The 25671-nt window shown below is 38.8% G+C and overlaps 1 protein-coding gene and 1 long non-coding RNA gene across 3 annotated transcripts; one reads left to right on the top strand and one right to left on the bottom strand.

Moving 5' to 3' along the window:
- Nucleotides 1–416: 416 nt before the first annotated feature.
- Nucleotides 417–17238, bottom strand: stx18 (syntaxin 18). 2 transcript variants are annotated; one of them, XM_040115923.1, is made up of 12 exons: nt 16992–17102; nt 16834–16868; nt 6264–6331; nt 4240–4355; nt 3876–3953; nt 3620–3686; nt 3406–3503; nt 2309–2403; nt 1879–1937; nt 1330–1399; nt 1145–1225; nt 417–1017 (listed from the first exon to the last, which is right to left on the bottom strand). In XM_040115923.1, exons 4-12 carry the CDS (start codon nt 4328–4330, stop codon nt 922–924), a joined length of 735 nt encoding a protein of 244 aa, XP_039971857.1. In that variant the 5' UTR covers nt 4331–4355; nt 6264–6331; nt 16834–16868; nt 16992–17102; the 3' UTR covers nt 417–921. The 2 variants fall into 2 exon arrangements, with proteins under 2 accessions (XP_039971857.1, XP_039971856.1); XM_040115922.1 differs by lacking the exon at nt 16834–16868 and having other exon boundaries at nt 16992–17238.
- LOC120783158 lies at nt 17176–20364 on the top strand. Its single transcript, XR_005706305.1, has 4 exons — nt 17176–17372; nt 17589–17890; nt 18152–18278; nt 18436–20364. It is a non-coding gene; the product is annotated as an uncharacterized LOC120783158 (long non-coding RNA).
- Nucleotides 20365–25671: the final 5307 nt, after the last annotated feature.

The following is a 25671-nucleotide window of genomic DNA, read 5'->3' as shown; positions in this document are numbered from 1 at the left end:
CATGTTCTCTTGAGTTAAGATCAAAGAAGCAGTTCTAAGCTCTGCTTTCAATGTAATATAGGTTAATCCTTATAAACAGATTAGCAGATATATCGGGGATGTGTGAATCAGATCTCGTGTCGACGGCCTCTTTTCTTTGGTTGGCACAAACCAAGACAGGCCATTTGCTTTCTGCCATTCTGCTGCTCTTTATGTTAGCTGAAGGCTTGACATAAATTTGAAATGTATTAACCCTTATAAAATGATATCCTAAGGTGATGAAAGATACAGAATTTAATGAAAAATATTGCTTAGTTTTAGCAGAATGTGAGTTGTGCGTCAGTGCAGTTATGCTGTGACAGATACTAAATAAAGGCCTGGAAAGCGAAACATTCTCAATGGCTTGACGTCGAAGTCTAACTTATATGTCACTGAGGTACACGTGTTTAGAATTTATTTAAATACATGAGACTACAAGGACAAGATGCAAGTCTATACAGTATCCTCTAGTGCATTAAAGTTGGTTCTAAATCAGATCAAGCAAAACCTGTTTTTTCATTCAGTTAGACAAGACTAGTTTCAGCCAATCAAACCATTAGCTATCCATTTAGTGGTAGTGAAAGACAGACTGTCCAACCATACACACCCTTAAGAGTGGATACAGCGCTCCTTACAAAACTCCACTCGACAGAATTGCTTTTAAACAGTGAAGCTGCCCTAAAGGCACTGGAGAAAGATTAACAGATAGTCAAGATCAGGGAAGAACAAACTGCCATCTCCACTCGCATCGAGAATCTTCATGACGAACAACTTGTCCACCGGGTCCAGCAAGGGAAACTGTTCATTCAGTCTCAGTGTTGGTGTCACTTCTGTTATTAGATACCCAATATGTGCCCGAGCCAGGCGGTTTCCTGTCACAGAGAGTCCATGCTGGCTGCCATGCTAGCTGTCATACCAGTCCAGGAAGAGGAGAGAGAAAGAGCACATGACGAGGAAGAAGAGGATCCATACCCGGAAGCCAGCGTTGTTTTTGATGGCCTTGTGATAGAAGTTAGACGACAGAAGAACATTTTACTGATCAGATTTATTCATAGCGACCAGAGGAAAACATAATATAAACTATTTATATTTATAAGTAAGTTTTCTTTCATCTAGTAAGTGTTACCTCTCGTATATCCTCATTGCCTTCTTTCACATTCTCTGTAGCACCCACAACCAGCTGATGAATACCGTCTATCTCTGTTTCCTGTCATGGAAAGTGAGGCGGACAATCAGCTTATATGTGACTTACTTTCAAAATACTGTGCAGTAAAGTGACCAAGTGAGGAAGGGAAAAGGAACTCAGCTCACTTGTTGCAGGACTTTCTCAGAAAAGATCTCCTGAAGTCGAGAGATCTCCACCACCTTCCCCTCGATTTGCCTGATGGGCACAAAAGGGAAGCACGAAATATGCCATGAAAACGGTGTGCCTAGCATATTTAAGCCCTTCCAGTGGGCATTAGTATTACCAGGGCAGGTAATTTTCACCTCAGGACCTTCGGAATTTTGTTCCATCTGGAGAAAACATGTCAGTCACTTTCTCTGGCTACCATGGTAATAATTTCTTTTGTAGACACCTATGTCCTTGAGTCATTTTAATCCTGTCTGAATCAACATCTGGTATTTTAGATAAGCGCTGTCTTGCTCACCTGGCATTTCAGTCACTCGGAGCATGTAATTTAGTTGGAGGGGGAGCGACATGGTGTAAAAAAGACATACAAGAGTGTCTCTGGATTACCACGGTTTCCCCCGGTAAATAATTTCACTGTTCACATCACTGATTCACAGTACTGATGTCTGAACAGAATGAAATTACTGACCTCCCCTGGTAATAGTAATGCTGTTCAGAGGGAGACTCACCTCACTTCATCCACCAGACTGTTCATCTCACTCACCAGCCTCTGGTTTTCCTGCTCAAACTAGACAGAAACACACAGTACTTTAACATCTTCATTATCTATGCTTATGTACATGGCAGGTGTTAAATCAGTGTAACAAGAACTTGGATATGCTGTGTTATCTGAACCTTTTAAGGGTTAGTCCAGCAAAAAGGGCCAAATTAATTTAAGTGATTGCTTGTGTGAGAATATGCTTAACTGATTGTGTGCTACTTTTGTAATGACAAATATGTCAAAAGTCCAAGTTAGACTGTTATTAAGTTCCTTTAAAAATGTAATTCTCTCTAAAAACCTCCTCAGTAAAGCAATGGATGTGTACTTTACTGAGTCCCTGTGCATTCACATACAGTGTATAAAATGAATAATGAATAATGGTGTCTGAGCTGCCATACCATCTGGATCTCCTCAGGAGAGAGCTCGTCCTCCACTCGGTCCTCCTCCCACAGGTGTTCCACAGTGTTGTCCAGGACCTCTGACACATTCCTCTCTACAGGAAGGTAAACAGAGTGAAAAAGCTTCACATATCTCCAAAAACTCCTAACATTTCCCTAGTTATTCACTTGGTGCATCTGAATCGCTCGTTTAGTTGCTAATTCTCTCTTTTAAAGGGAATACATACATCCCAGAGTGGTAATTTTGATGGGCTATCCTTCAGTCACTTTACATTTCACCACATTGGACCTTAGAGCAGCCAGCTTGGAATATTATTGTTATCTGGGAGGTTCAGTGGCAAGGTGACAATGCTGATACTTACAAGTCCAGTTACCATGATTTCCCACACATAATGAGACATGTTTTTAATTTGAATATAGTGATAGCAATAACAAATCTAATTGCAATTATTTGCAGTTGTTAACTGAAATGTTTAGAACAAGAACCAATTAAAATGTGCTATATTTATTTTGGTGCCTTTTGTTTGTTTTTCTTTAAGTGATGAAAGTGTTGAAGAAGTAGTTGTTATGATTCACATAATAATGCTGTTACCTGGATAATGACAAAGAAGACAATTTGTTTTTTTTAAATATTTATTATCATAATTAAGCTGTAACAAATCATAATTCTATTAAAAAAATCAATTGTCAAATTTAAAAATGCCCACTGTTTGGCTGAGCTGTTTCTTCGAGTAAGCCATGGTTATTAGCCGAAGATATGGATGAGGATAGGCCTGAGGATGTTACGTGATATAGAGAAGACTAAGAACTTTAATTTATCTTCAGATTTTTTTTATTGTGAACTGTCAAGTGTGTGTGTACATGTTAAGGATTGGCCAAATGCTGATGGTTTTTATCACCTGAACCTGTAGAATTGCAAGTTATTGGATTGTGATTTAATCAAAGCACCAACAATGGATCATCATGTGTAATGACAAAACACTTTTCAAATTAGAGATTGAAGATAAAACGGCTTTGAAGACATATTTAATAAAGTGCAACACTTCTATACAATTTAAAAGCTGGTGTAAATAAGATGCAAGCAAAAAATGACTTACCAGAACTTTCTTCCTTGACACATTTCTCCTCATTGGACTCCACCTCTTGTGTTTTCTCCACCCGACTGTAGTATTGCGGTTCTGGTGCCAGTCTGGACCTGGAACCACAGGGCAAAAAAGGTTTTTCAGTTACTTTAGTCCTAAAATGATTTTAAGAAATAATAATATTGTGTGAATTAGGTATACATAGTACTTGATCTTTGCAAATACTCACAGTCTCTTCTTGTCCACCATTCTCTTGACTCTGATTGCTCTCTGCTCAGAGTACAGCTTACACACCCCTGAAAAACAGAAGAGATGCGTACATCTCACATTGACACCAATGCAACCATCGTGCTTGGCTCATATTCATCCCTTTCTTAACCAGTAAACATCCTTAAGATAAACAAATGGATGCATTGAAAATAGTCCACGGAGGACTTGGTACAAGACAAGTTCAGTCTGAACTGTAATGAGTTGCATAAACTCACCTTTCAGATACATTTCAATGAGGTCCAGCACTGCACCTCTGTGTTCCTTTATCTGGGCTGATGTCACCTTCTTCTCCGCTATATCGACAACAATAACACATTCACTTATTAAAGATAAACTGAAAACACTGATTTTATTACACTGCCCCAAAGTAAAAACAAATCCAATTTCCTCTCCACTTGCTGCTGATGTTTTGTAAGTCAACACAGTTGAGAGCTGAGTTTCAAAACTAAAATCTGAGTTGTATCTTCTGTGTATTCCACATCATGCAAAACAAAACTGAAACCACTTAAAAGCATATTTTACATTTAAAATAATATTTGTAAACTGGTTCATTAGTTGCATATTAGTACGAGTGCACACCTTCATTGCGCAGCTGCTTAATGGCTTCAGAACAGGTCCTCATGAAGATCTGGGCGTCCTGGTCGATCTGATCTCGTTCACTGTCCGTCATACGGGTAAGATCTGACGAGATGAGACTGCAGAACACAAGAAAAATCACAGTAAGTTAAAATACTTTGTGGGTGTGTATCAGAAGCTGAAATTTTGATTGATATCCAAGCAAAGAATCTTTAAAGCACATATTTACTACAAGTGGCTTAAATACTGACAGATGTCTTCCTCCTCCCTAATTCATGTGTCCCTCAACCACTTTCTGCCTCTATTCCCTTTCAGTTTCAGGTGTGGCAGAGACCTATCACACCAGGCACTGGGCAGATGGCTGGGAAACCTCTGAGTTTCTAATTGAGCAAATGTTTTACTACTGTGAGAGAAAATTGAAAGAATCTGAGAAAACACAAACACATAGAGAACATGTAAACTCCACACAGGAAAAAGCATGACTGTGACTCAAGCCCAGGACCTTCCTGCTGTCAGGCCATAGTGTGCAGTTGAGACTTAATGTCTCCCTCTGGTGGACTTCTAAGACACAACAACACTCCTTGGCTCGGAGCATACAGGGCTAGTGAAAACAAACCCAAGCACTAAGAAAGCTGTGATTCGGTGTAAAGGTGGTTTTGATTGGTAAGATTGAATTTTGAATTAGTGTGGATGGATTAATCAAAGTCATTCTTGCGAAAAGTATCACTGTTAATGCATAACCCTAAAATGATTATATAATTAAACTCGAGCTGAAACGATAAGTCGACAGAAAATGGACCAGCAATTATTTGGATATCTAATTGTTTGGTGACATCATTTTTCAAGCAAAAAATGCATTTTCTTGTTTCAGCTTCTCAAGTTTGACAGTTTGCTGCTTTTCTCTGTTTCACTTTCACTGTTCTTTATATCTTTGGGTTTTGGACTGCTGGTTGCACATAACAATCTATCTAAAGATGTTACTTTCGACCCTGGGAATGTGTTGTTACTATTTTTAATGAAAACAATGGCAAGCTGCATCACCCTAAATAAAACAAATACAAAGAAAATAAAGATGCCGTGATAAAATACAGTATAAAGCTGAATGAGTCCTCCTTTCCCATGACCTACAAAGGTAATTTTGGTTTGTTTTTTTAAGCTACGGACATAGTATGTTATAACAAATTGTATATTCTTGTATTCTATCTCTATTTTAGGGTACAATCAATGAGGTTTTTACTTTAATTAGCCATTAATTAGCCATACTTGGACTGAAATGGTGACCAGCCACACTAAATCAGTTATAATCCACAGTCCATAATTATTCTGTCGGGCAAACTCAAATGGCGTGGAGGAAAAGTGAAGATGATAAGAAGACAGGAAGAGGGGGGTGGCTAATGATGAGGCTGAAGGTAGACGAGACTTACGCACATACCAGTGCGGGGATCTTGATGGATTTTCCCACCACTTAAAACTACTGCACTCCACCCACTGACATCTCTAATGTTTAGTTAATGTGTTCTGTTGAGACTTTATCAACAAACCTAACAAAACATGGGCCACTCCACACACCCACACCTAAAAAACACAGAGGGGGCCTTGAAGGGAGGAAGGCCTGGATTAGTCCCAGGGCGTGATTTGTTCTCCACTTGGTTGCAGCTCAATTATTCCAGACAATTAGACTGGAGCCTGCTGCTACAGACCACCCTACTCGCTGCTGACCTTGTGCCAGGAGGAATCTCCTGCAGTACACACGCAAACGCGCACGCAAACACGCACACTCACTCGCTCACTCATTCACACACACACTCACTCACTTACTCACACACACACACACTCGAAAACATCACACACTCACTCACACACACACCAAAGACATATTTGAAAGTCCAATCAAATAACCCTGACTTCTGACCCCTTCTGAATTTTGTCAGAATCAAAGTGTTCGTCCCCTCCCTGCAGCCTTGGTGGGTTTTCCCGCTGCTGTTGCTGATTGTGGTGGATTACTGCGAGTATTTGGAGAGGCTTACCTTCCGGCGCTCACATAATCTTTCCTGTGTTGTAGCAGAAAGTCTTTGAGCTTGGTGATGTTCGTGATCTGCCAAGATAAAGTGAGAAGAAGCATTACCTGACTTCATTACCTTCATATCAATGAGTCTCTTTAAATGTGATGGCTCAGTTGCCATGTTGTCCATGTTAACCATGTCAACACAGCTTAAGAAAGAGTTTTTAGACGTGTACCAGGAAACTAATTTCTCCAAACTACATTTAGACAGAGCCAGAGTAAATGTAATATTTAGTATTTATTGGATGTGACAGGCGACCAATGTCCATCTATCTCTGTGAATTCTCAATATTTACTTTTGACAATTCATCAAGTCTGGGGCATTCAAAAATCAAACCTGCAATTTCCTCCTCCTCATAAATAAAACCATGAGCTCTCGCATACAGAGCACCGACAGAGCGATCTCTAATAAGCTTTAAATTCATGATCTGTTACTGTTTATCACTGAGAAAATGTCCAAGTGTATGTGTGCACAGGGAAACCAGAGGAAACTTGGTTCAATCCAATATTTGCTCCTGTAATTCGGTCAAATATTAGAAAAGTCCAAATTGCTTCCCTGTCTACAGAGCTCTGCTGGCAGGGTACAAGTGGGTGTGAATATGCACACAGCAGGCTCTGTGAGATCCAGAAGAAGACAGAACTGACACAAGCCCAGGATTGAAAAATGACACAATGAGTTTGACTGTGACAGCGACCCCAGAGCGTGGGAGATTATTTTGATAGCATAATGACGCTGTCTTCGGCCTTCAGCCTTTTCACTCTAACAACCTCAATTATCAAATTGCCTTGGCTGTAAGGAGTAACCTGGCACCAGCTATCTTATAATGTCTCTAAACATTCATTCCTAGCGTCACGGTGACCTCAAGCAGCGTCTTATTTGGCCTGATGTTTGAAAAATGTTGAATTTTTCAACGCACAAAGAAGGTGTCAGGATAAACAGAGTCGAGCAATTTGTTAGAAACCAAGCTCTCCTTCTCGCTCTCCTTCTCTACTTTTAGAGGGTAACTCAGTGACGTAAGACAGTGCTGTGGGGCACATGCTAACTCAGGCAAGCCGACCCTTGTAATAATACAATTATTAGAGGTCAAGAGTTAATTGTTGTTCAGAGCAGTTGAGCTTTTTTTTCGGCGGGGGGGGGGGGTTCAGCAGAGAAGAGAACCTTTCTTTCTTATGGTTCAAAGTCTTTCAAAACATTGTATGTTATGTAGTGTCTCAGTGAATGAAAATACTTTGAAGCGAGCTCCTGTGAGTACGAAACTACAAACACTTATCGGTAGGATTTTCCAAACCTACAGCCATAAAACCTCCAATGAACAACCTCCTTTTTAAAATGTGCTTGGTGATCTTAGGTTGGAAAGAATGGTTTATGTTGCAGCATGCATGCAGTCACTCAAACATGTATCTTAGAGTAGTGACATATGACAAATATATTGTATATTTTTCACTGAGAATTGCTTCAATCTGAGTAAAAAGTAATTGTTAGCACATCTCAATTGGTGCTTATTAAATTGTAGTCCTTGTTTTTATTGTTATTCGAGCAAGTCAAATCAAATGTTGGATTTGTGTTAGTTCTCACCTCAAGATGAACAATAAATTTTAAACACAAGAGTCTGATACAAGTGGAGCTGAACTGAATTTGTTGATTAATGAATTAGTCAATTGACTGAAAATTAATAAGAAACTATTTCAATAATCAACGAATGCTTTAAGTAATTTTTAAAAGCAAAAATAGCAAAAAAACTCAATAAACTCAAAAATAAACTGAATATCTTTGGGTTTTGGACTCGGTTGGACGGAAGAAAAGACCACCACGGTCTCTCGGAACTTGTGATGAGCATTGTTTTGCCATTCGCTGACAGACCTTTGGATGCTAAAGACATTGCTTGGTTAGGTGACCGTCATGGTGTGATCTTAATAAGTTTCAACTCCCAATTCCCAAGAAAAATCGTCTCTATCCGGAAAATTATTATTTATAAACCAGCACATTTTTGAGTTTTAGCAAATTTCAGTTTTTTGGACATGCCACAAAGTGGAAATCATAATCTCATTCATGGCTTGACTGATTTATCTTTTACTATAAACTATATTTTCTGCTTGCAATTAGAACTTGGCCTCAGCCTTTTATTTATGTACAAACTATATTTGCTTGAGTAACTGTATTCACGTTACTACACCTTTTTGACCAGCAGGCAGGGCTAAGTCCACAGCATTGGATCACGTTGATTTAGAGCACAGACCAGTGCTCAGTGGGAGAAGAGCGTGTGTATGCGGGGGTGCCGGGGAGTGCCAAGACTGCTGCTCTGGGGGTTGAGCTGTCTCCTGTGTGTATACATTGGAGCTCAAATTCCCAGCACAACCTCAAGGGTTTGCAGGGGGTCAGAGGGATCAATTGCTCTTGTAACTTAAGAACCTAAAGAGCAAGTAATTCCTCAACAATGAGGAAGGGGGTGGCCTTGTGCATGTCGCTCACCGTATATGTGTAGGTATATGTGAGTGTGTGCGTGTGTACACGTGCAGCCGTCATAGGTGTGTGTGAGGCAGAGCTTGTAGCGAAGGCAGGAGGAGACAGTCTGCCGGGCCACATCTAATCTCGTCATCATCAAAGACCCCCACTTTACCTCCTCACTTTCTCCTTCCCCCTGCTTCCCTCCAGCCCTGACTGAGCCCAAACAAACCATCAGGGGGGATTATTATGAGGAAGAAAAGAGAAAAGGCTTAGCTGGCAGATTTCTAAAGAGCTTGGATGGTTCTTTGTTTTGTTAAATCCAGGTAACTGACAGAATTTGATGATGACTGCCCTGCTTTGGTTTAAGTCCCTCGGTGTACTGACTGAGGGCTATCCATGCTGACGCCATGCAATGTTGTGTTTAGGTATGCGGGCCTGATACATAAAGGATGTTTCAGTGGAGAAGACTGTGCCGCATGTTGATTTTATTATCATGTTTATGTCTGACTCTCTAATGGGCTCAGTTTTGTCTTCTTATGTCTATTTGCAGTTAGAATGCTTTGGTCAGCTCTATAAACAACAAAAGAACCATCAAACAAAACTCTTAAGGTTATTTATGAAGAGAATCTTTGACCTTTTTGGATATGTGCTGAAGTTGTGTTGATGTCCTTTGATTTTTACTGGATAATTCAGATAATTTAGATTAAAAGCTATAATAAGCAGCTCTAGTATATAGAGCCTTGGTGTTCATTTTTGATCTTGCAGGTCAGATCACTCATGGCTACAAAATGTCAACTTACAAAACCAAGATCTGTTATGGTTATGTTATGGCCCGTCAGAATGATATGGTATACGTTTCGTGACAGTAAGCCACATGACTGAGTACTGTTAGATTATTAAGATTATAAATCTGGGACAACTACAGCACTGCTTTTGTGTCACAAGGCTGTGCCACATCTCTAAATCTTCTCACATGTACAACAAATTGAAAGTCTTCAATAAGCGAGATCATCGCTGTCAGTTACCATCTGTTACCAATGTCCTGCTGCTGAAGCTCACACCTCTTCCTAACACACAGCTAGTGAGCGAACTCTAGTAGATCAAGTGCGATGAGGGCATGTGATAGGAGGGGATTAGATGTTTTTTTGCGCCACTTGTGATTGCTCCCTCTGAAAATGAGTAAGTTTTAATCATTCCCACGGCTTGAATGATTATTTTTTTGGATTTGTACGCTATTATGTTTTATATAGGCTGATTAACTTGGCTGTCATAAAGAGCAATACTGATTAACTGTTGGTTACTGTAAATTCGACTACTCTCAGAGTAACGGAGTTATTTTACAATCCAGGTAGCACCTAGCTACTAGTCAGGTTTAAATTCACAGATTTAAATTTAAAACATAATATGAAAATAGGTTGGAGGTGGAACAAATGCACAAAACTTTTGCAGAAATTGAGCCAAGGCCAGCGTTTTTTTAAACAAGCGACACATCGCTCAGCCTGTTCGCTGACACATGGAGAAGATAAGGACATCTTCATTGGAACAGACTGAAACAATCCGATGTTCGCTCGCTCGTCTGCAACGTGTCCAGTTAGGAATTGGTGTCAGTGAAAAGGACTATGCTGGTGACATCACCAGTGAGACAGGTCTTGTAGTCTGTTCTGGGTAAATTCCAATGGAAACCACACTGCTGCATTTTGAAGCAATCGCATCACATTTCAACAATTAATTTCATGTGAAAAAGACGTATTGGCTGGGGCTGTTACATTTGACTAACAAAAAAACCTGGACAGTGGAAGGAATAAATGAATGAACACTTTGTGAAGGGCAACAGGTGACATTCAGTGATGGGTCAGGATCAGATAGATATAGCAAGCAAACAGAAACTTGTTTCAGAGGTGCCCATGTATACTGTACATTAAATCCAAGTAATGGGCAACCTCTGTCAAATAGAGGAAAAATAATCTGCAGGTATCCCCCAATACATGCAATATATTCTACAGTATGTACTGAGATTCTTTAAGAAATGTGATTATGTAATACTGCAATAGTACTGTTTGTCAAAGGCGCCTTCATGTTGGTTGGATTTCCACAATACAATAACTGTCTTGCACTGACGGCCCGACACATATCAAGCCTCACTTCCTCTTTTAAAGTGGAAAATCCAAAATTACACACACCTTGGATTTAACCTGGGAAGGTGTTTGTCAAAGCTTTGCCAGTGTTTCATCACACACCTGATTTTGATTTTTTTCTGGCAATGTGACCTGCGTGTGCCTGCAGTTTCAGTATCATCAAGGTAAAAAAAACAAAGGGATCATGATGGCAATATAAAAAAGGCTAATCTGTAAAACTGTCAGATCTGTGACAATCTGTGGGATTTTCACCTATCCCTACCATTGAGTATCAAATAATCCTGTTCGTGAAAACAATTTATGCTAAATATAAGGTACTAAAAGGAATAGATTTAATAAAAAAAGAAACAACAATCCAAAACAAGAAAAAGGAAAACCAGGATGGGTCGCAGTCCTAATAATCCTATATCATATTGTGGAATGTAAAATGTGCAAAGTTACATGTTGTCAAGTAAACAGCAGCAGGTGAAATGAAAACTTTCCTTTGCTATATCATAGATTGTAAATTGCGGAATTTGTAAGGGAATTTTTGAAAAGAAAAACACCCTTTCTCTCCGGACTCTAAATTGCAAATTTGGTCTGAAAAACTGAAGGTCAAAACAAAGCAGTTTAGGTAAAGACCAAAACCAGAGGCACAGTGCATGTAAAAGATGTGTCCTATCAGCATCTAAAACAGCATGACTGATTTCAATAAAGCATTTAAAACTTTTGAGGAATGGAGAAAGCAACTATAACAAAGAGTGAACACCTTTTCAGACTTTTCAGCTGAGTGGATGACATTCGAACAATATTGTAATATTCAAACCTGATTAAAAACAAAGAATTAAGACTTGAACAGTTTGCACCTCTAAGACAGCAAACAAACTCCTTTTCTGTTCACCATTGCCTTGAACAATGCCTTTGATCCACTGTAGATGAATGATGACCACAAGTGAAAAGCCAAACAATATAGTATGTTTAGCGCCTACTAGTTATTTACACAACAATGTCGCTTAACGTATTCAATATCAGTGTGAAATGACAATTCATAATTAATACCCCATGCCTTCTTCCATTTAAATCGTAATCTAAGACATTTTTAATGTCTTTTAGAGCTGTCATCTGTTTAAGCAGATGAGGACACATCTGTTGTAGTTTCATGGTTCAGACTCTGTGTTTTAGAGTGTCAGGGTCAAGTATGCAGCCCGCTGTCATCTGCATTGGTAGTATTTCAGCGATTGTAAATCACAATAACTAAGATTTGTCTAACAACAGCAACTTACAACATTCTTAAAAAAGCGTCCACAGCTGCTGCTTTAGTCTTGCTACATGTATTAATGGTTAAATTGAGCCTTGATCTATTGAGCTCAACTTTACTTTTTTTTCGCTTAAACAATTTAGCCTGCAGAGTATCCAATGTGCATCTCATGAATTGGAGTTTGACATCTGTACATACCTAAATCTGTGTTTCACCACTTTTTCCTCTCTTATTTTCATTTTCATGAATCATGCAAAAAACAATTTGTTGCACTCAGTGAAACAAAATCAGTATTGTGCTCAGGCTTGACAGCAGATGCCCCAAAATTCAATTTGCCTGACTTTTGTGGGAAAACAGTGCAGAGATTAGGCCAACTGGTAAAGAGACCATTTAGCAGCACGTTCATCTCAGGGTGATCCTTGCTAATCACTGCCCTATGGCTAAAGTGCTGACTCATTATAGACTCGGTTTAGACAGCTGTATGTGAGCAGGTTTTTACTTGTGTGGCAATACAGTTAGTGACTTGATGAGGAGAGACATTAAAGAGGAGACCTTATTTGAGTGGTTGTTCATTGGAAAGATTATCCCATTCTTGCCCTTTCAGCCCTATTTTCGTAAATAATAAACACAAATTTACACACTTCCATACAGCTTGCAATTTAATAAGGCTGGAGTCAGACTTCACGTTGTCCCATGAGACAATGTCATATAATAGTCTGGATCTAGCTCATTTGCTTATTCTCTAAAACATTTGTTGGACCTGTGTACGATTATTCTGTGAATATTCAGGTAGGTAAATTTAAGCTACAGTACTTAAAGGCTGTGTGCTTCTATCATAAATGTTTTAACTTTTTTACTTGACAGACAGAAACTTTTATTTTACACAGGCCTGGTAAAATATTCAGGAAGAACTGGCAGATTCCCAATTTTGTACCCTTCATTCCATAAATTGTGGACATTAATGACAACTCATAAATTTCATTGCTGTGTACCATCTGGCCAACATGACAAGTTAAATGACAACACCAATAGAATCATAACAATTATCCTAAAAACCATTTTGTAGGATACTTTTGTAGGAGTTTGGTTTCCATCTTTGAAATTTGCTCATCAATGATTTAACATATTTCAGTGTACTTCATTGGGAAAATATTTTACTTTCATGTTTGAAAGTAAAAAACATTTTTGGACTTCGAAACTTGATCATCACAAACACAAATATCAAGTAGACCAGATTCTTGAAATTCAAACTATTGATTTGAGAATATCTGAGCATACTATTTCAATGTGCAAGTGATCAGAGGGAATAGCCCCTTCTCCAACAGCACAAAATAAGTGCTGGATGATGGCCACACTTTTCATGGCTTCTAAGAAAACACTGTGAGAAGGAGCCAATTTTGGATTACCAATAGTAAAGGAACAGTGGGGAGCCAAGATCTATTTTCTACACGCAATTTAACAATTTCAGAGTGACCCCATTCATTTGAACTTGAGAAGGGCACCATGCTACGGAGAGAGAGACGAGGTGAGCAGTGAAATGGAGATCACAGTGCCCCAAACCAACCCCTATGAGGTAAAAGATTCCCCTGACCAAACCCCACCCTGCACACACTGGCCCTATTATTAGTCAATCAAGCCTTTTTTGCATTGCCTCGAAAGAACCTACATTTCCTTTCTCATGGCGCTGCTTTTTGAGTGGAAAAAAGCCTCACAGGACCACTGTGTATTTGTCAACTTTGATGTTTTCTTTCTATTTTTGTGAAGCTTCAGTGGGAACTTGGGAGAGTTATGCATGTCTAGAAGGGCACCCACATCTGTTGTGCATTTGGTGCCGGCCGTCAACATTGTTACTGGGGACCTAATTTAATATTTTCTCTGTTTTGATCTTCCACCTTTAATCACTGGCTCTTGGGAAGATCGGCTTTCCCCAAGAAATTGCTCGAGAGCCAAAAGAAAATGTTATTGCAGCATGTTTATGGAATCATACATGTATAGAGGGGACTCGCTCAAAAAAATGCTGCCTATGTCAAGCTGTACAGAGAGAAGAATGGATAGTTGAGCTGGGGGAGATGTGGGTGAAAACCGCGACATAACTGTAAGCAGTCAGGACATTCCAAACTTGCAATTTCAATTTCTACAAAAGCTGCTTCACTGAGATGATATCTGCAGTGCGAGGGAGACAACGCTTGGGGGGGGGGGCAGACACCACAGGATGGGTTTGGGTTTCTTCTGAATCAGCACCAGTGCTTTTATTAAACCACCATTTCTAATATCAATGTAACAGAACATAACAAAAACCTTTTTGTGCCGAGCTGCTGAGACAGGGCTCATGTTTGCCTCAGACTGATGTTTGGACACATCAGGTAAAACTTAATGTCCTGACTCCCCGAGGGAAGCGTAAAGTGGTTCTTCGGGATGCCTTTGAAGAGGTTTGTGTTCATGAAAGTCATGTTAGCCCAAAGACCTCTGGCTGTATTAGCAACATTCATGACAGAGTGAAAACTTTTAGTTGCCAATGATCCATCTCCTACTGCCAACCATTAATGATGACTCTGTGCCTCAGTGGAAGAATAAAATTTGAGATGTTTTGTGAAGTTTCCTGAACTAATTAAATATCAATGTTGCCTTTCCTGTCACGTTTTTATGGTCAGTGTCCCATGACATGAGCTTTAAAACAATTTTTTTAAAACAACCCATATTTTTACGCTTATGTGAGATGTCCTGCAATTTAATCAAGATTAGTAAGCTTAGGTACTTCTTTTAAGAGAGGTACTGAAATCAAAATTTCCTAGCTGACAATGAGTGTAATTACAACCTGTATTTGAACATCTGTCTAACATTGAACCACTGTTTTAATTAGTTCAGGATATCATACAAAACTTGCCATGTCTTTTCAATATAATGAAAATGAGGAAAATGCTCTTTACTATTTTTCTAAGTCGTCCGCCTTCTCCAGCCTAAAGTCTAGATCATACTGGGCAATTTTCCGGGTCACTTCTAAACCCAGAGTCCAGGCCTGTCAGTATTGGAGGAGGAGTGGCTCTCGGACCTGACAAAAATGCTGAGTCTGGCCAGTTGGCCCAGTGTGATTTTTCTTTTCAAACAACTAAGCTTTTGTCTGCCCAGATCTCAAGCACAGCAGTCATCTATTCTGAATTGCCCACACTGGGCAGAATTTAAAAATTCCGTGGCAATAGTCGCACTGTTATGAATGCTATTTATTTCAGTGATCTTTATTTTTCTGTGTAGATGACGTTTTGAAAATTATTTCCAAAGTTTTTTGTAATATTAGTGGCAGTCTTTTGTCCATATTCACTGATGTTTACTGGAAATTAAAATGATTGCTGGCCATGATATGCTCACATTATCCAGGAATATAAGGGTGAAGCAGGAGACAACACTGCAGACCAGAGTTGATATGATATTTAAAAATGACTATGTTGCCTTGTCTGGAATAAACTATCCTAAACCTACTAATTTAACATCAATGACTCCGTGTTTTGTGAGCGGGTCCAGAGAGGGGCTATACAGAGAAGCAGAACTGTACACAATCTGTGACACATCAATCAGTGTTCTGTCAATCAGTCAGCTGCAAAACATGTGCCGAAGATGTATAAATACATGCCAAAAGGGTAGACATTGGATTAATTTAAGACCAAATGCCAACTGTAAGATTTTTAGATCTGAAGCAGTGACCCTTTTGCTAACTGCAATTCATAACCTAATGCCAGAACAGTTGGCACCCTGCAAGATGAGTTGGAGAGACAGGCAGAGTGTATTAAGAGCAGACACAACGTTGCAGGTAACGGCTCTGTGGAAAACTACTTTGTTTTGAATACAGGAAATGTTATTTCATTTTTGAGAGTTATAAATACAGCAACTAAGACATTCACGGGGATAAAATAAAACTCTGACTCATAGAGCAATGTGATATGTGATATGATTTCTGGTTTACATTAGTGCTCTGAAAATTATTAAATTAAATATAGTCAAGACCATAAGGTTAGTATTACTAATTGTTTCTTGAACATGAATATGATTACAGAAATCATATATCGCTGGTCTTCACGAGGCCATAACAGGCTGGAATTGGGTTTATTAAATTTGGACAGCCACCAGTAAATACACTGGACAAATTTACACCAAATACATTCTCACTGAATCAGTTCTGACACTGGGGCATTTTTAATAGCTTTGGTTATTCTGTCCTTTCCCTTTTTATGTCACGGGATCTCAAGATGAAGCTGTTATTAACAGCGTAGCACAAAAATCATAGGAGTAAGGTGAAATACCGCTGACACATGGATCAAGACATCAGTTCACTCCAACTAAACCCACACGTACAGCAGTTACGAGGATGACTCTCGTTAGGCTTGGCCGATATTATGATATGTACAGTGAGCTGTTTGTATATAAATCTGTCAACTGTCCGACATTTTGCCGTACTGTTTATAGCAAGGTAGCTACCCCTTTAATATGTCTGGGTGTATTAATAGGCAATGCTGGACATCAATAAGCATGACCTGTTTTATGGCAATACTGGGTTTTTATATTGTTTTAGCGTCACTGCGTTGAAGGGCCATGATTATGCACGTTTTTAATTTGTTTGCAACCAAACGTTGTTGCCTGATTATTTTATCTATCACTAGTTTCCAATTTATTTGCCAGAAATTTTACTATATCATCACATAAAATAACATACCCAAGTACTGCCTACCTTGCTTTACACCTTTCCTGGGCTTTCTGCTGCTTCTATAACACAGCATAAGCAATACTTCGGTTACAACACTCCATCATTCAGATGTCATTAAATGTGAAGTCAGTTTGTGTCGGTGCTAGCCCTGATAGCTAAAGCTAGCTCAGAGAAACACTCACCACTTCCTTCGCCTTCGGAGAGAAGCCGCTCTTGGGTCTGCTCCGCTTGAAAATTTCATCTTTGGTAGAATCAAAGCCTATTCCTATCGCCTTGTTTCTGGTTTTTACCGTTTTGACACTGGCTTTGAAGAGCAAAGTTATATCCACAGCCATGTCCGTGCAGCTGTGGCGCTGTAAACAAACTGACACGTCACCAAGAGAAGACGTCATTGTCCTGCGACGCGGTGGAGTTTTCCCTGAGACGGAGAAGAAAGCCTTACGTTTTACCTTAAGGTTTTATTGGGTTGAATTGATTGTAGCGCCGTTTGTGCCTCACAGTATTTACATCTCGCAAGAGCCCGGGCTGGTACCAAATTACTCTTCGTCTTGATTCAGTTTCAGGTAGCGAAAAAAAATAAAATTTCAAAAATCTCTTAAATATAATAACTTAAGTTTAAAAAGACTTAAGTGTAAGGCTTTACCTTTCAGTCAGATGATCATGAACTGAAATTTCTCCACTGCATACGTGTGCTGCAAGGATGTAACAGGGGCCAATTATGCATACATTCAATCAAACTGAAAAAAATCTCTCTTTCTCTCTCTCTCTCTCTCTTTCAGAAAAATGCCTCTACAACTTCTTGAAGGGATGTCCAGCAGGAAGCGAAGACCCAACTGGACAGACCAGGAGTGTCTCCTTCTTGCCCGGTTAATGCAGGAGAGGAAAGACACAATCAGAGGGAAGTGCAGCACTGGAGTATCAATACAAGATAAAAGACAGGCCTGGGAGGAAATAGCCCAAGCCATCAATGCTGCCTTTCCACACATTCAGCGGACAGTTTCTGACTGCAACAAAAAGTGGGAAAATCTGCTGGCAAAGTCAAGGGAGGAGATCAAAAGACAGAAAAGGCAAGCGGGTACAGGTGAGGAAAATCTGTACTGTGTTAGCAATAAAAAGTCTTATAATTATTATCATTAAATCTGCAATCTAAGACTGGTGAAATAGGCCAAGACCTTGAGGGTGGATGTGTGCGGACGGCTAAAAAATATATATATTTAGAGTATTTAAAAAAATTAAAAGAAGAAATGAACAAATCCACATTATCACTCCTTGTATGTAGATTTGAATGTATTGTATTGATCATTAATTCACGCATGATGTGATTTTTCATTCACGGATGAAGGCCTGTCCTTTGAAGCGCTCAGCACTGTGACCCAAATTGTGATATCTGTGATGAACCTCTCAGACATGCTGCAACAAGATCAGGAAGACTCTTCAGTGCCAGAGTTGGTGGAAACTCAACAAAACAGGTAGTACATTTTTTGTTTGTTGACCTTTCTCGTGTGTTTAGACTTTACTAAAGTCACTAGTACTTTGTCACTGTATTGTATCTTGAACCTGGACAAATTGAACTAAAACTATCCAAATGGCTGGAGAAGTGAGAAAATATTTTTTTTTTCATTTAAGCTGTGATAAAGATGGAAATGACCACACAACTGGTGAAAGATGCACAAACAAACATCCACTGACAGATCATGAACTCCCTACATATCCAGATCCATCCACCTCTCCAGGAGAACAAAAAATGACGGCTTTCACTAATGTTCCTAAATCACTCGCAGTTCAGTTCAGTACTCCCCGTGCTGCTGTCTTTACTGTCTCCGGAGAACACTCGGATACTCCCTGCTCCACTTCTCCAACCTCAGTGCACCGCACAACTTTGCAAGAGCGAATGGATTTGGAAATGTCTGTGCTTAGAAGACAAGAGGCTGTCCTCAAGCTGCAAGAGGAATATTACACGCTAAAAATCAAGCTGATGAAAAAGCAAATGGAAGAGCCACTTCAAAAGGACTAAAGTAGTTGTAGGAAACTCCCTGCTGCACCTGTTTGGGACATTTGCCTGCCTGTGAAATGTGACCAACAAAAATTCAATTAATGTAGCATCACATTTAATCTAGGTGAAGACTTTTTCCATATTCTGCTATTGTGAAACATTGATCAGGTTTGTTGTGTCATGCTAAGTAAAAAGTATCTTCATGTGTCCTGGTCAGTTGGTAACTGACATTTCTTTTAAATTTCCTTAAAAGCAACCATGAGGTAAAATAAAAGGCTGAGGATGTACTGTATGGACCAAATTATATGTTTGGTTGTCTCCAAAGTAATGCCTTTTTCAAAGCCTTGCAATCAGAGACTGTGTCACTCCTGTAATAGGCAAGACAGTATTATCTCCCTCCTCTGTTTGTATTGTATTTTCTGTAATCAAGACTATGGCCCAACATTAATTTTGTCTGCACCAGGCATCCATAAGTCCACATTAAATATAGAAATATTGCATTGCAACATGCATTCTGGCAGACGATATTTGTACATCAGCACAAAACAAACCTTATTAAAATGTTTTTTTATTTTATTATTGTGAGAAATATCGTTCTTCTGTAACAAAAAAAATTCTATTTGTAGTCATTACGGTTTTCCTTTTAAATTAATAATAATAATGATAATAATGAGCTATAATCAATGCAGTGTTTGCTGTAGCCCTTACAGTCCCGTTATAATGAATTGTTTAGGCCATAATTCATAGTGGTTTTAAGTCAAATCTTTGTCCAACCAATAATTTTTGTGTTGACTGGTTATACTAATATACATAAGATATATCATGAGATATGTTTCTGCTTTTCTTCCTGACGATGCATTTGGGTGCGTATGACAGTGAAAGTCAATGTCGCCTCACATTGCCTTCTTACAACTTAAGAGTCTCATACTGAAAAACAGAACAACTACTGCAAAATAGTATAATGAAAACTGAAAACTGATGCATATTGCATTTATTTTAAACTTTGCCTTTATGACCTTATTAGGAGTGAAATTTTGCTCCTGTGTAAATCGTGTGTTGATTTCAGTACAGAAATAGTTGTGGACTGGAAAAGCTGACCAGCTTTTGATGATAGCTTATGTCATTGGTATATAATATGAGTTAGACATCCTCTAAGCTATCCTTCATCTTCCATCATTGTATTATAAGTACAATAACACAGATGATGCATTAACATGTGATGCACTTTGCCATATACAGTAACTGTGGAATTCCAAATACTAAATTCTGAAATTCTTGAAACTGATTTATATTTTGTAGCAAGTATAATTTGTGCTTTTCTGGCAGGAAAGTCTAATTCATATGCATAGTTTTACACTGTGAGAAATTTTGTTTATTTGCAGATTCATGCCATTTACTCTTAAGTGCAAATTTGGAAGCTGTAAATGTTTGACATATACCAATAAACATATTTATGAAAATTGAACTTGAGCATGCCAATGTAAGTAAAGCTAAAATAATGTCCTGTCTAGACAAATGCAGTAATTTGTGCGTAATATTTCTCATAAATCCGTTTATTTGTAAGTGACTGGGGTTGGCACCCAGATGTAAGCAGTGGGGCCCAGAGTGTTGAATAAAAGTCTGTTATTTGCTGTGTGGTTTGCTCATTTCCTTTGTTAGTGTTGTGCCAGACTGTGTTACAGCTGAGTGCTGTGACTGTCTCTCCTTTTCTGCCGCCTCAGCAATAACTCCTGGTCTTTTTTTCATTCACTCTTTTAGCTTTGACTGTGGAAAGAGCGCAGCTTTTCAAGGACCAAGGTTATGGGCACAAACTAAGTCACGATTGCCCTTATGATACTTAATGTATTGATGTGAGCCGTCTAACCGAGCATTAAACTTTCCTAACTTATCTTACCACTGGATAAATGACACTAATTGAGCTTTCTGCAAGCATGTACAGTACTGGGCTCGAATGGGAAACTGGATAGAGGGTTGCTACTTCAACGACAGATTTTTATCGCCCTGTGTTTCATACAGAGTATGTTTACATGCACATCGGTATCTTGGTTTTGACTCTTATCCTGGTTTTGATTACATTTGCGATATAGCGTTTACATGGAACATGAGAAATCTGTTTATTCATAACTTATTCATGGATCAGACCTTATCTATGTTTCTGAAACCAGGACAAGATATTTATATGGGCAACACATAACCAGTATAATCCAAAAATACAATCATAACTAGGATACTAATGTACATGTAAACACACTTGTGTTTCCCATCATATACCGAAAAACAATATTTTCTCAGATTACTCTTATTCTCTGAAACAGTGGTTCCCAAGATTTGTCTGCTGCTTCTACCCCCACAGCCCTTTCAGATGAGGAGCTCCTAACTCTGCACCACTTCAATATGTTCTTATGATGGATTATAAACTGAATGTTATTTAGCACCATTAATTATATACAAATTAAAAACCAACATGCAACCATTATGACCAACATGCAGCTATTTATTCATTACTTGTAGCTAACTATTTGGTCAGTTTTACTTTTAGCTAACTGCTTCATTAGCTATTACTACTGTTTATTCACTCACACTAGGTCAAAGATTTATATATCCAGAATTTTGTGCTAACCATTTCAACTCTTTTTCCATTAGTTTTTCAATTTAAACCGCTTATCCATTACTTTTATCTATGTCAGTTTTAAAACACTCTTAGTTGAAACACATGGAATTATTGAGGTTGCTTGGCAGCTCACGGGTTATTGTAAATTTACATAAGATAACTCCGATTTGTAATCCTTTTTTGCAGTTAGTTTTCCAACACAATGTGGATTATTTGTTTTTTAATCAAATCACAGTTTTAACCTTTTTACATTAAGTTGCTTGAGTTCACTTGAGTTAGTTGAGTTTCCCCCTTACCTCCCAGCAACTGCAAAGGTACCCAGTTGGGTACAGCAACCCCTGGTTGGAAATCACTGCTCTAAAAATCTGCTTCTGTTTCTTGTATTTCACTCTTTCTCTTGTTGTCTGTTCTCTCACTTTCTGTTTTCATATTTACTATATTTATTTTTTTCCTCTAAATAAGAGTATCAGATAAATTTTTAATTAATACTGTAAAAATCAAACATTCTGATAAAACAGGCTACAGATAATAACCTAAAAACTGAACTATAACAAACTAAGCATTCATTATACGCATTCCTAGATACTATCTATGCCTAGATGAAGCGCCAGTGATGGTATCCATTCCTCCCATCTCTGACAGATGAGCCATGTTTTGGAGTATCCTCTGGGCAGTCCACTTAACTGCCTGAAAAGGAACCCCTTAATCTCCACTTTCTCTTTGTTTGGACTATTATCAGACGTGTCAGTCCTGGCTGCTTTATCTTCACAGGACTCATCTACTGGCTGTTTGACGTTGGCTTAATTCTATCAAAGGCCCTTATCTCTGCTTTGCCTGAGGATGCATCCTTCCTCTGACTTGCTAGAACGGACCTGGCTCTGATAAGAGGATCCATTATTAGGGTGAATGACACTGTTTGGTGTATGGGCTTTTTTATGCATGTGGCTGGCTCATTGGGCTTATGTTTTCCTGTTGTATTTTGCTTGGTTGAGTCCATCAGTGTGCTTTTCCCTGTTTGTATTGTTTATTAGCGGAGTGTAGTCTGAAACCTGAGCTAATTACACAACGATATCCCATCAACCACCACTGATCCAGCTTGGAGATAGCCCCCTTTGATGGCAGTTAACTCTCTGTATCTCGGCAGTAGTCACTTGAAACAGTCTTAAGGAATGTTATGCATCTTGATCTGATGAAGAGCAATTAAATGGGAGGGAGTTGTTGCCTTTTAGGTAGATGCTTACCTGCCACACCATACAAGCTTACAAATAAGCCTCAGGACATGTCCCAAATGTTTGAGAATGGTCCCTTTTCTTCATGTACTTCTCCTCGTTACATATGGTCTGACAGGCTCTGACAGGTGGGGGCAGAGAGGGAAGCATTTGCCAAGGCGCTGAATTAACTCATCTAGTGTGTTTTGGTTGGCGTTATGTCAATAAGACAAATAGAAGAAGCCTTTTCAGAGCCCAGAAGAAAAGATATTTGGAGTTAGTGACAGAGTAGAACTGTGTCTCAGATCTGAATCATCATCATGAGATTTTTTACTTTACTCATGATGTCATGTTAATTAAATTAACAATAACAATTAAAGTAAATGATTTTTATTTATTGTCAAACAGATGGTGATTAAACAGATGCATCTTATTATTTTAATGTAGACTGGATGATCCTGTGTATACGTATGACTATTTGCGTATGTTTGCCTGTGTGTGTTATCAAAGGATAGGTTCTTGTGTACATACACACATACATTATCTCTGGGATCTGTACTCTGTGCATGAGTTTGCATGTCTGAGAATATGCAGATTTTAATTCTCTTTTACCACCATATTAACCAGAACCCAGTTTTAGCATGTGAATCATAAGCATTGCATGCAAGGTCATGTACATGTAAGTTTCCCGGAAAAATAATCATGGAAAAGACTTGCAGCTTAGCTGCTTGGACCAACAAAGAGCTACCCATAGGTTAAGTAGCGATGTAGCAATCACAAATTGGATTTTCCATAATGCAGTCACTGTTGCAAACACTTAGCTTTATTTAGATTAGAAAGGGCATTGCCCATTACCAACAGGCTTCAGGCACAATGTCGCTGCTCCAGAGATTAACCGCAATTTATGCTTTTATTTTGCTGGCGTGGTGACAGCTAAGAAAAGGAAACTTTCTAAAAAAGGCACAGTTACAAGCAAATTACCCTTTACCCACTTCTTTTATTTTGTCCTACTTTTCGCCACATGCACAAACAAAATTGTTATTAAAGAAACTAGTTTTTGGACATTGAGTGATTGGACTATGGCCATCAGTGTTATCATTGTGGCTTGTATTGTTTACCCTTGGCACAAAAACTCTCTTGGTTCTACATTACCATCATTTTGAAGGTTGTTTTACAGAGCCTGTGGATATATGAGTTTCAAATATGATATAATGATGCCATGGCCACTCTAAGACAGTCAAGATTTAAGCCTTCTGGATATGCTTGACTTGATCATTTTCCACAATGGTCTTCAGAAACGGACAGCCATTCCCCCACCAATGAAAGGGGATCCTCTTTGTAATTAAAGCCAGTAGAAAATTGGATCATTTTTTGCCTGGACAGCTTTCACATTCCAGCCTAATATGGCATTGGAAGCTTTTGAAGTTGCTGTCTTGGCAGTCCCAAATTATACCTTTCATCAGCCAATCATAAGAAAATGGCAACCTGACATTCCCAATCGCAACTTGCTTTTGGAGCTGGAGTCCATGTCATCAACAAAGAGTGCATGATACTCACTGACAAATCGACCCTTGAATACTAGAATTACAATTTCTCTCTTATAACTCATGGAATGTTTTATTTTTACGATCAAAGTCCCATTTTTACTTGAACGACCAAAAGTCAGATATATGTTATTAACTCTTTACTTTGTATTGGTTCAAGAATTACATTTTTAGTGAACCCTGAGTAATGGTACCTCTTGTATTCCAAATGTCAGATCTTGTGTGATTTATCACTATAATACTATTGATAACTATCAATAGCTTAAATCTTTTGGTATGTTTTGTACCCCTGGGGTATTCAGTCCAAGATATGTATCATATAAATGCAGCATCACAGGTTTAATTCCAGCAGAAGACCTTTGTCACATACAATAAATACAAAAATGCATATTTTCCAATATTTTCGCTCTTTGTAGTGTTTCAACTGACCTCCAGCCCTTTGCTTTTTATTCTAACCAGTGAGAGTAACAGTATTAACCATGAGCTATATTATAAATCTATGCTTTCACAGTCATTTGCACAATCAAAAATGTGTTTTTATTTTCCTGTGAGCCAAGGGAAAAATGCTTTGGCTTGACTAAAAAATCACATCCTATGACTGTAGAAATATTTAAGGCTTACCAAAAATATGAGCAGGCTTAGCATAATATTAAGTCAGCAAGTTGTCCAGGTCAGAATTAATCACTGCTGTAATGGACAGTCACTGCATATTGCTTCGCCCTCTGAGCCCAGGTTGAAGACGTTTGTTGGGGATTCAAAATGTGGTCATCATGTTACTGAATCACTTCTTGCAACTTCTGCACGGTCACCCAATTATGACTTGACAGAGCTGTCACAGACGAGTACATTCACACTGACACAATGGTCTTTGAGGGGTGAAAAGCTCCATGGAGGCATTTACAGTACTGGGTCACTGGTTGCCCCATTGCCTCATTCTCACTGGACAGCTGTAATGTTGAAAATGTAATTTTGAGTGTAAAATGACTTACGGGCATTAGCACAAGTCAGCGGGTTCACTGCAAAAATCTATTTTATAGTGAGAATGTTATACTGTGGTAACATAGGTGACATACATTATACTGCAATTTTCTCCTCCAGCAATATAACAGTATGTAAGTTTTAACAATTTTTGTCGACCCATAGCATACAAAAGATAAACTCTTCCAGGACAACAATTGGCCATTTGAGGTCAATTAAACTTGTGCTCTTCTGCCGAGAGACTGTTGGCCTACCAGCTTAACCCTAAAACAATGGCCACTATTATGCATCCTCAGGCATGTCAACTGTACCGGCACATACTTTTACCCCAGAACAAACCAACCTCCTATGAGACACTGAAATGAAATATGAACTAATTGTGTGTGGTTTCTCCCATTCTTAACCCCAGGCTCTGGCCAAGTCCAGAATGTCGTGAATGACTTCATGTATTTATAAATAGGCAAAGAGAAAAGGGGAAATAGAGAAAGGATCCCAACAGATGACTCAAACCATATGGAACTGGTAGAG

The sequence above is a fragment of the Xiphias gladius genome, chromosome 21 (assembly GCF_016859285.1).
Source record: "Xiphias gladius isolate SHS-SW01 ecotype Sanya breed wild chromosome 21, ASM1685928v1, whole genome shotgun sequence".
Lineage (NCBI taxonomy): Eukaryota > Metazoa > Chordata > Actinopteri > Istiophoriformes > Xiphiidae > Xiphias > Xiphias gladius.
Note: the sequence above shows the minus strand (reverse complement) of the source record. Positions and strands in the feature narration are given on the sequence as shown.

What these genes read in the sequence shown, in the direction of transcription:
- stx18 (XM_040115922.1), bottom strand. Translation starts at nt 17,201, where the DNA reads ATGACGTCTTCTCTTGGTGACGTGTCAGTTTGTTTACAGCGCCACAGC. An exon ending in GATTATGTGAGCGCCGGAAG is followed by an intron (nt 4,356 to 6,263) that starts GTAAGCCTCTCC and finishes TGTGTTCTGCAG; the next exon opens with TCTCATCTCGTCAGATCTTA. An exon ending in TGTCAAGGAAGAAAGTTCTG is followed by an intron (nt 2,404 to 3,405) that starts GTAAGTCATTTT and finishes ACCTTCCTGTAG; the next exon opens with AGAGGAATGTGTCAGAGGTC.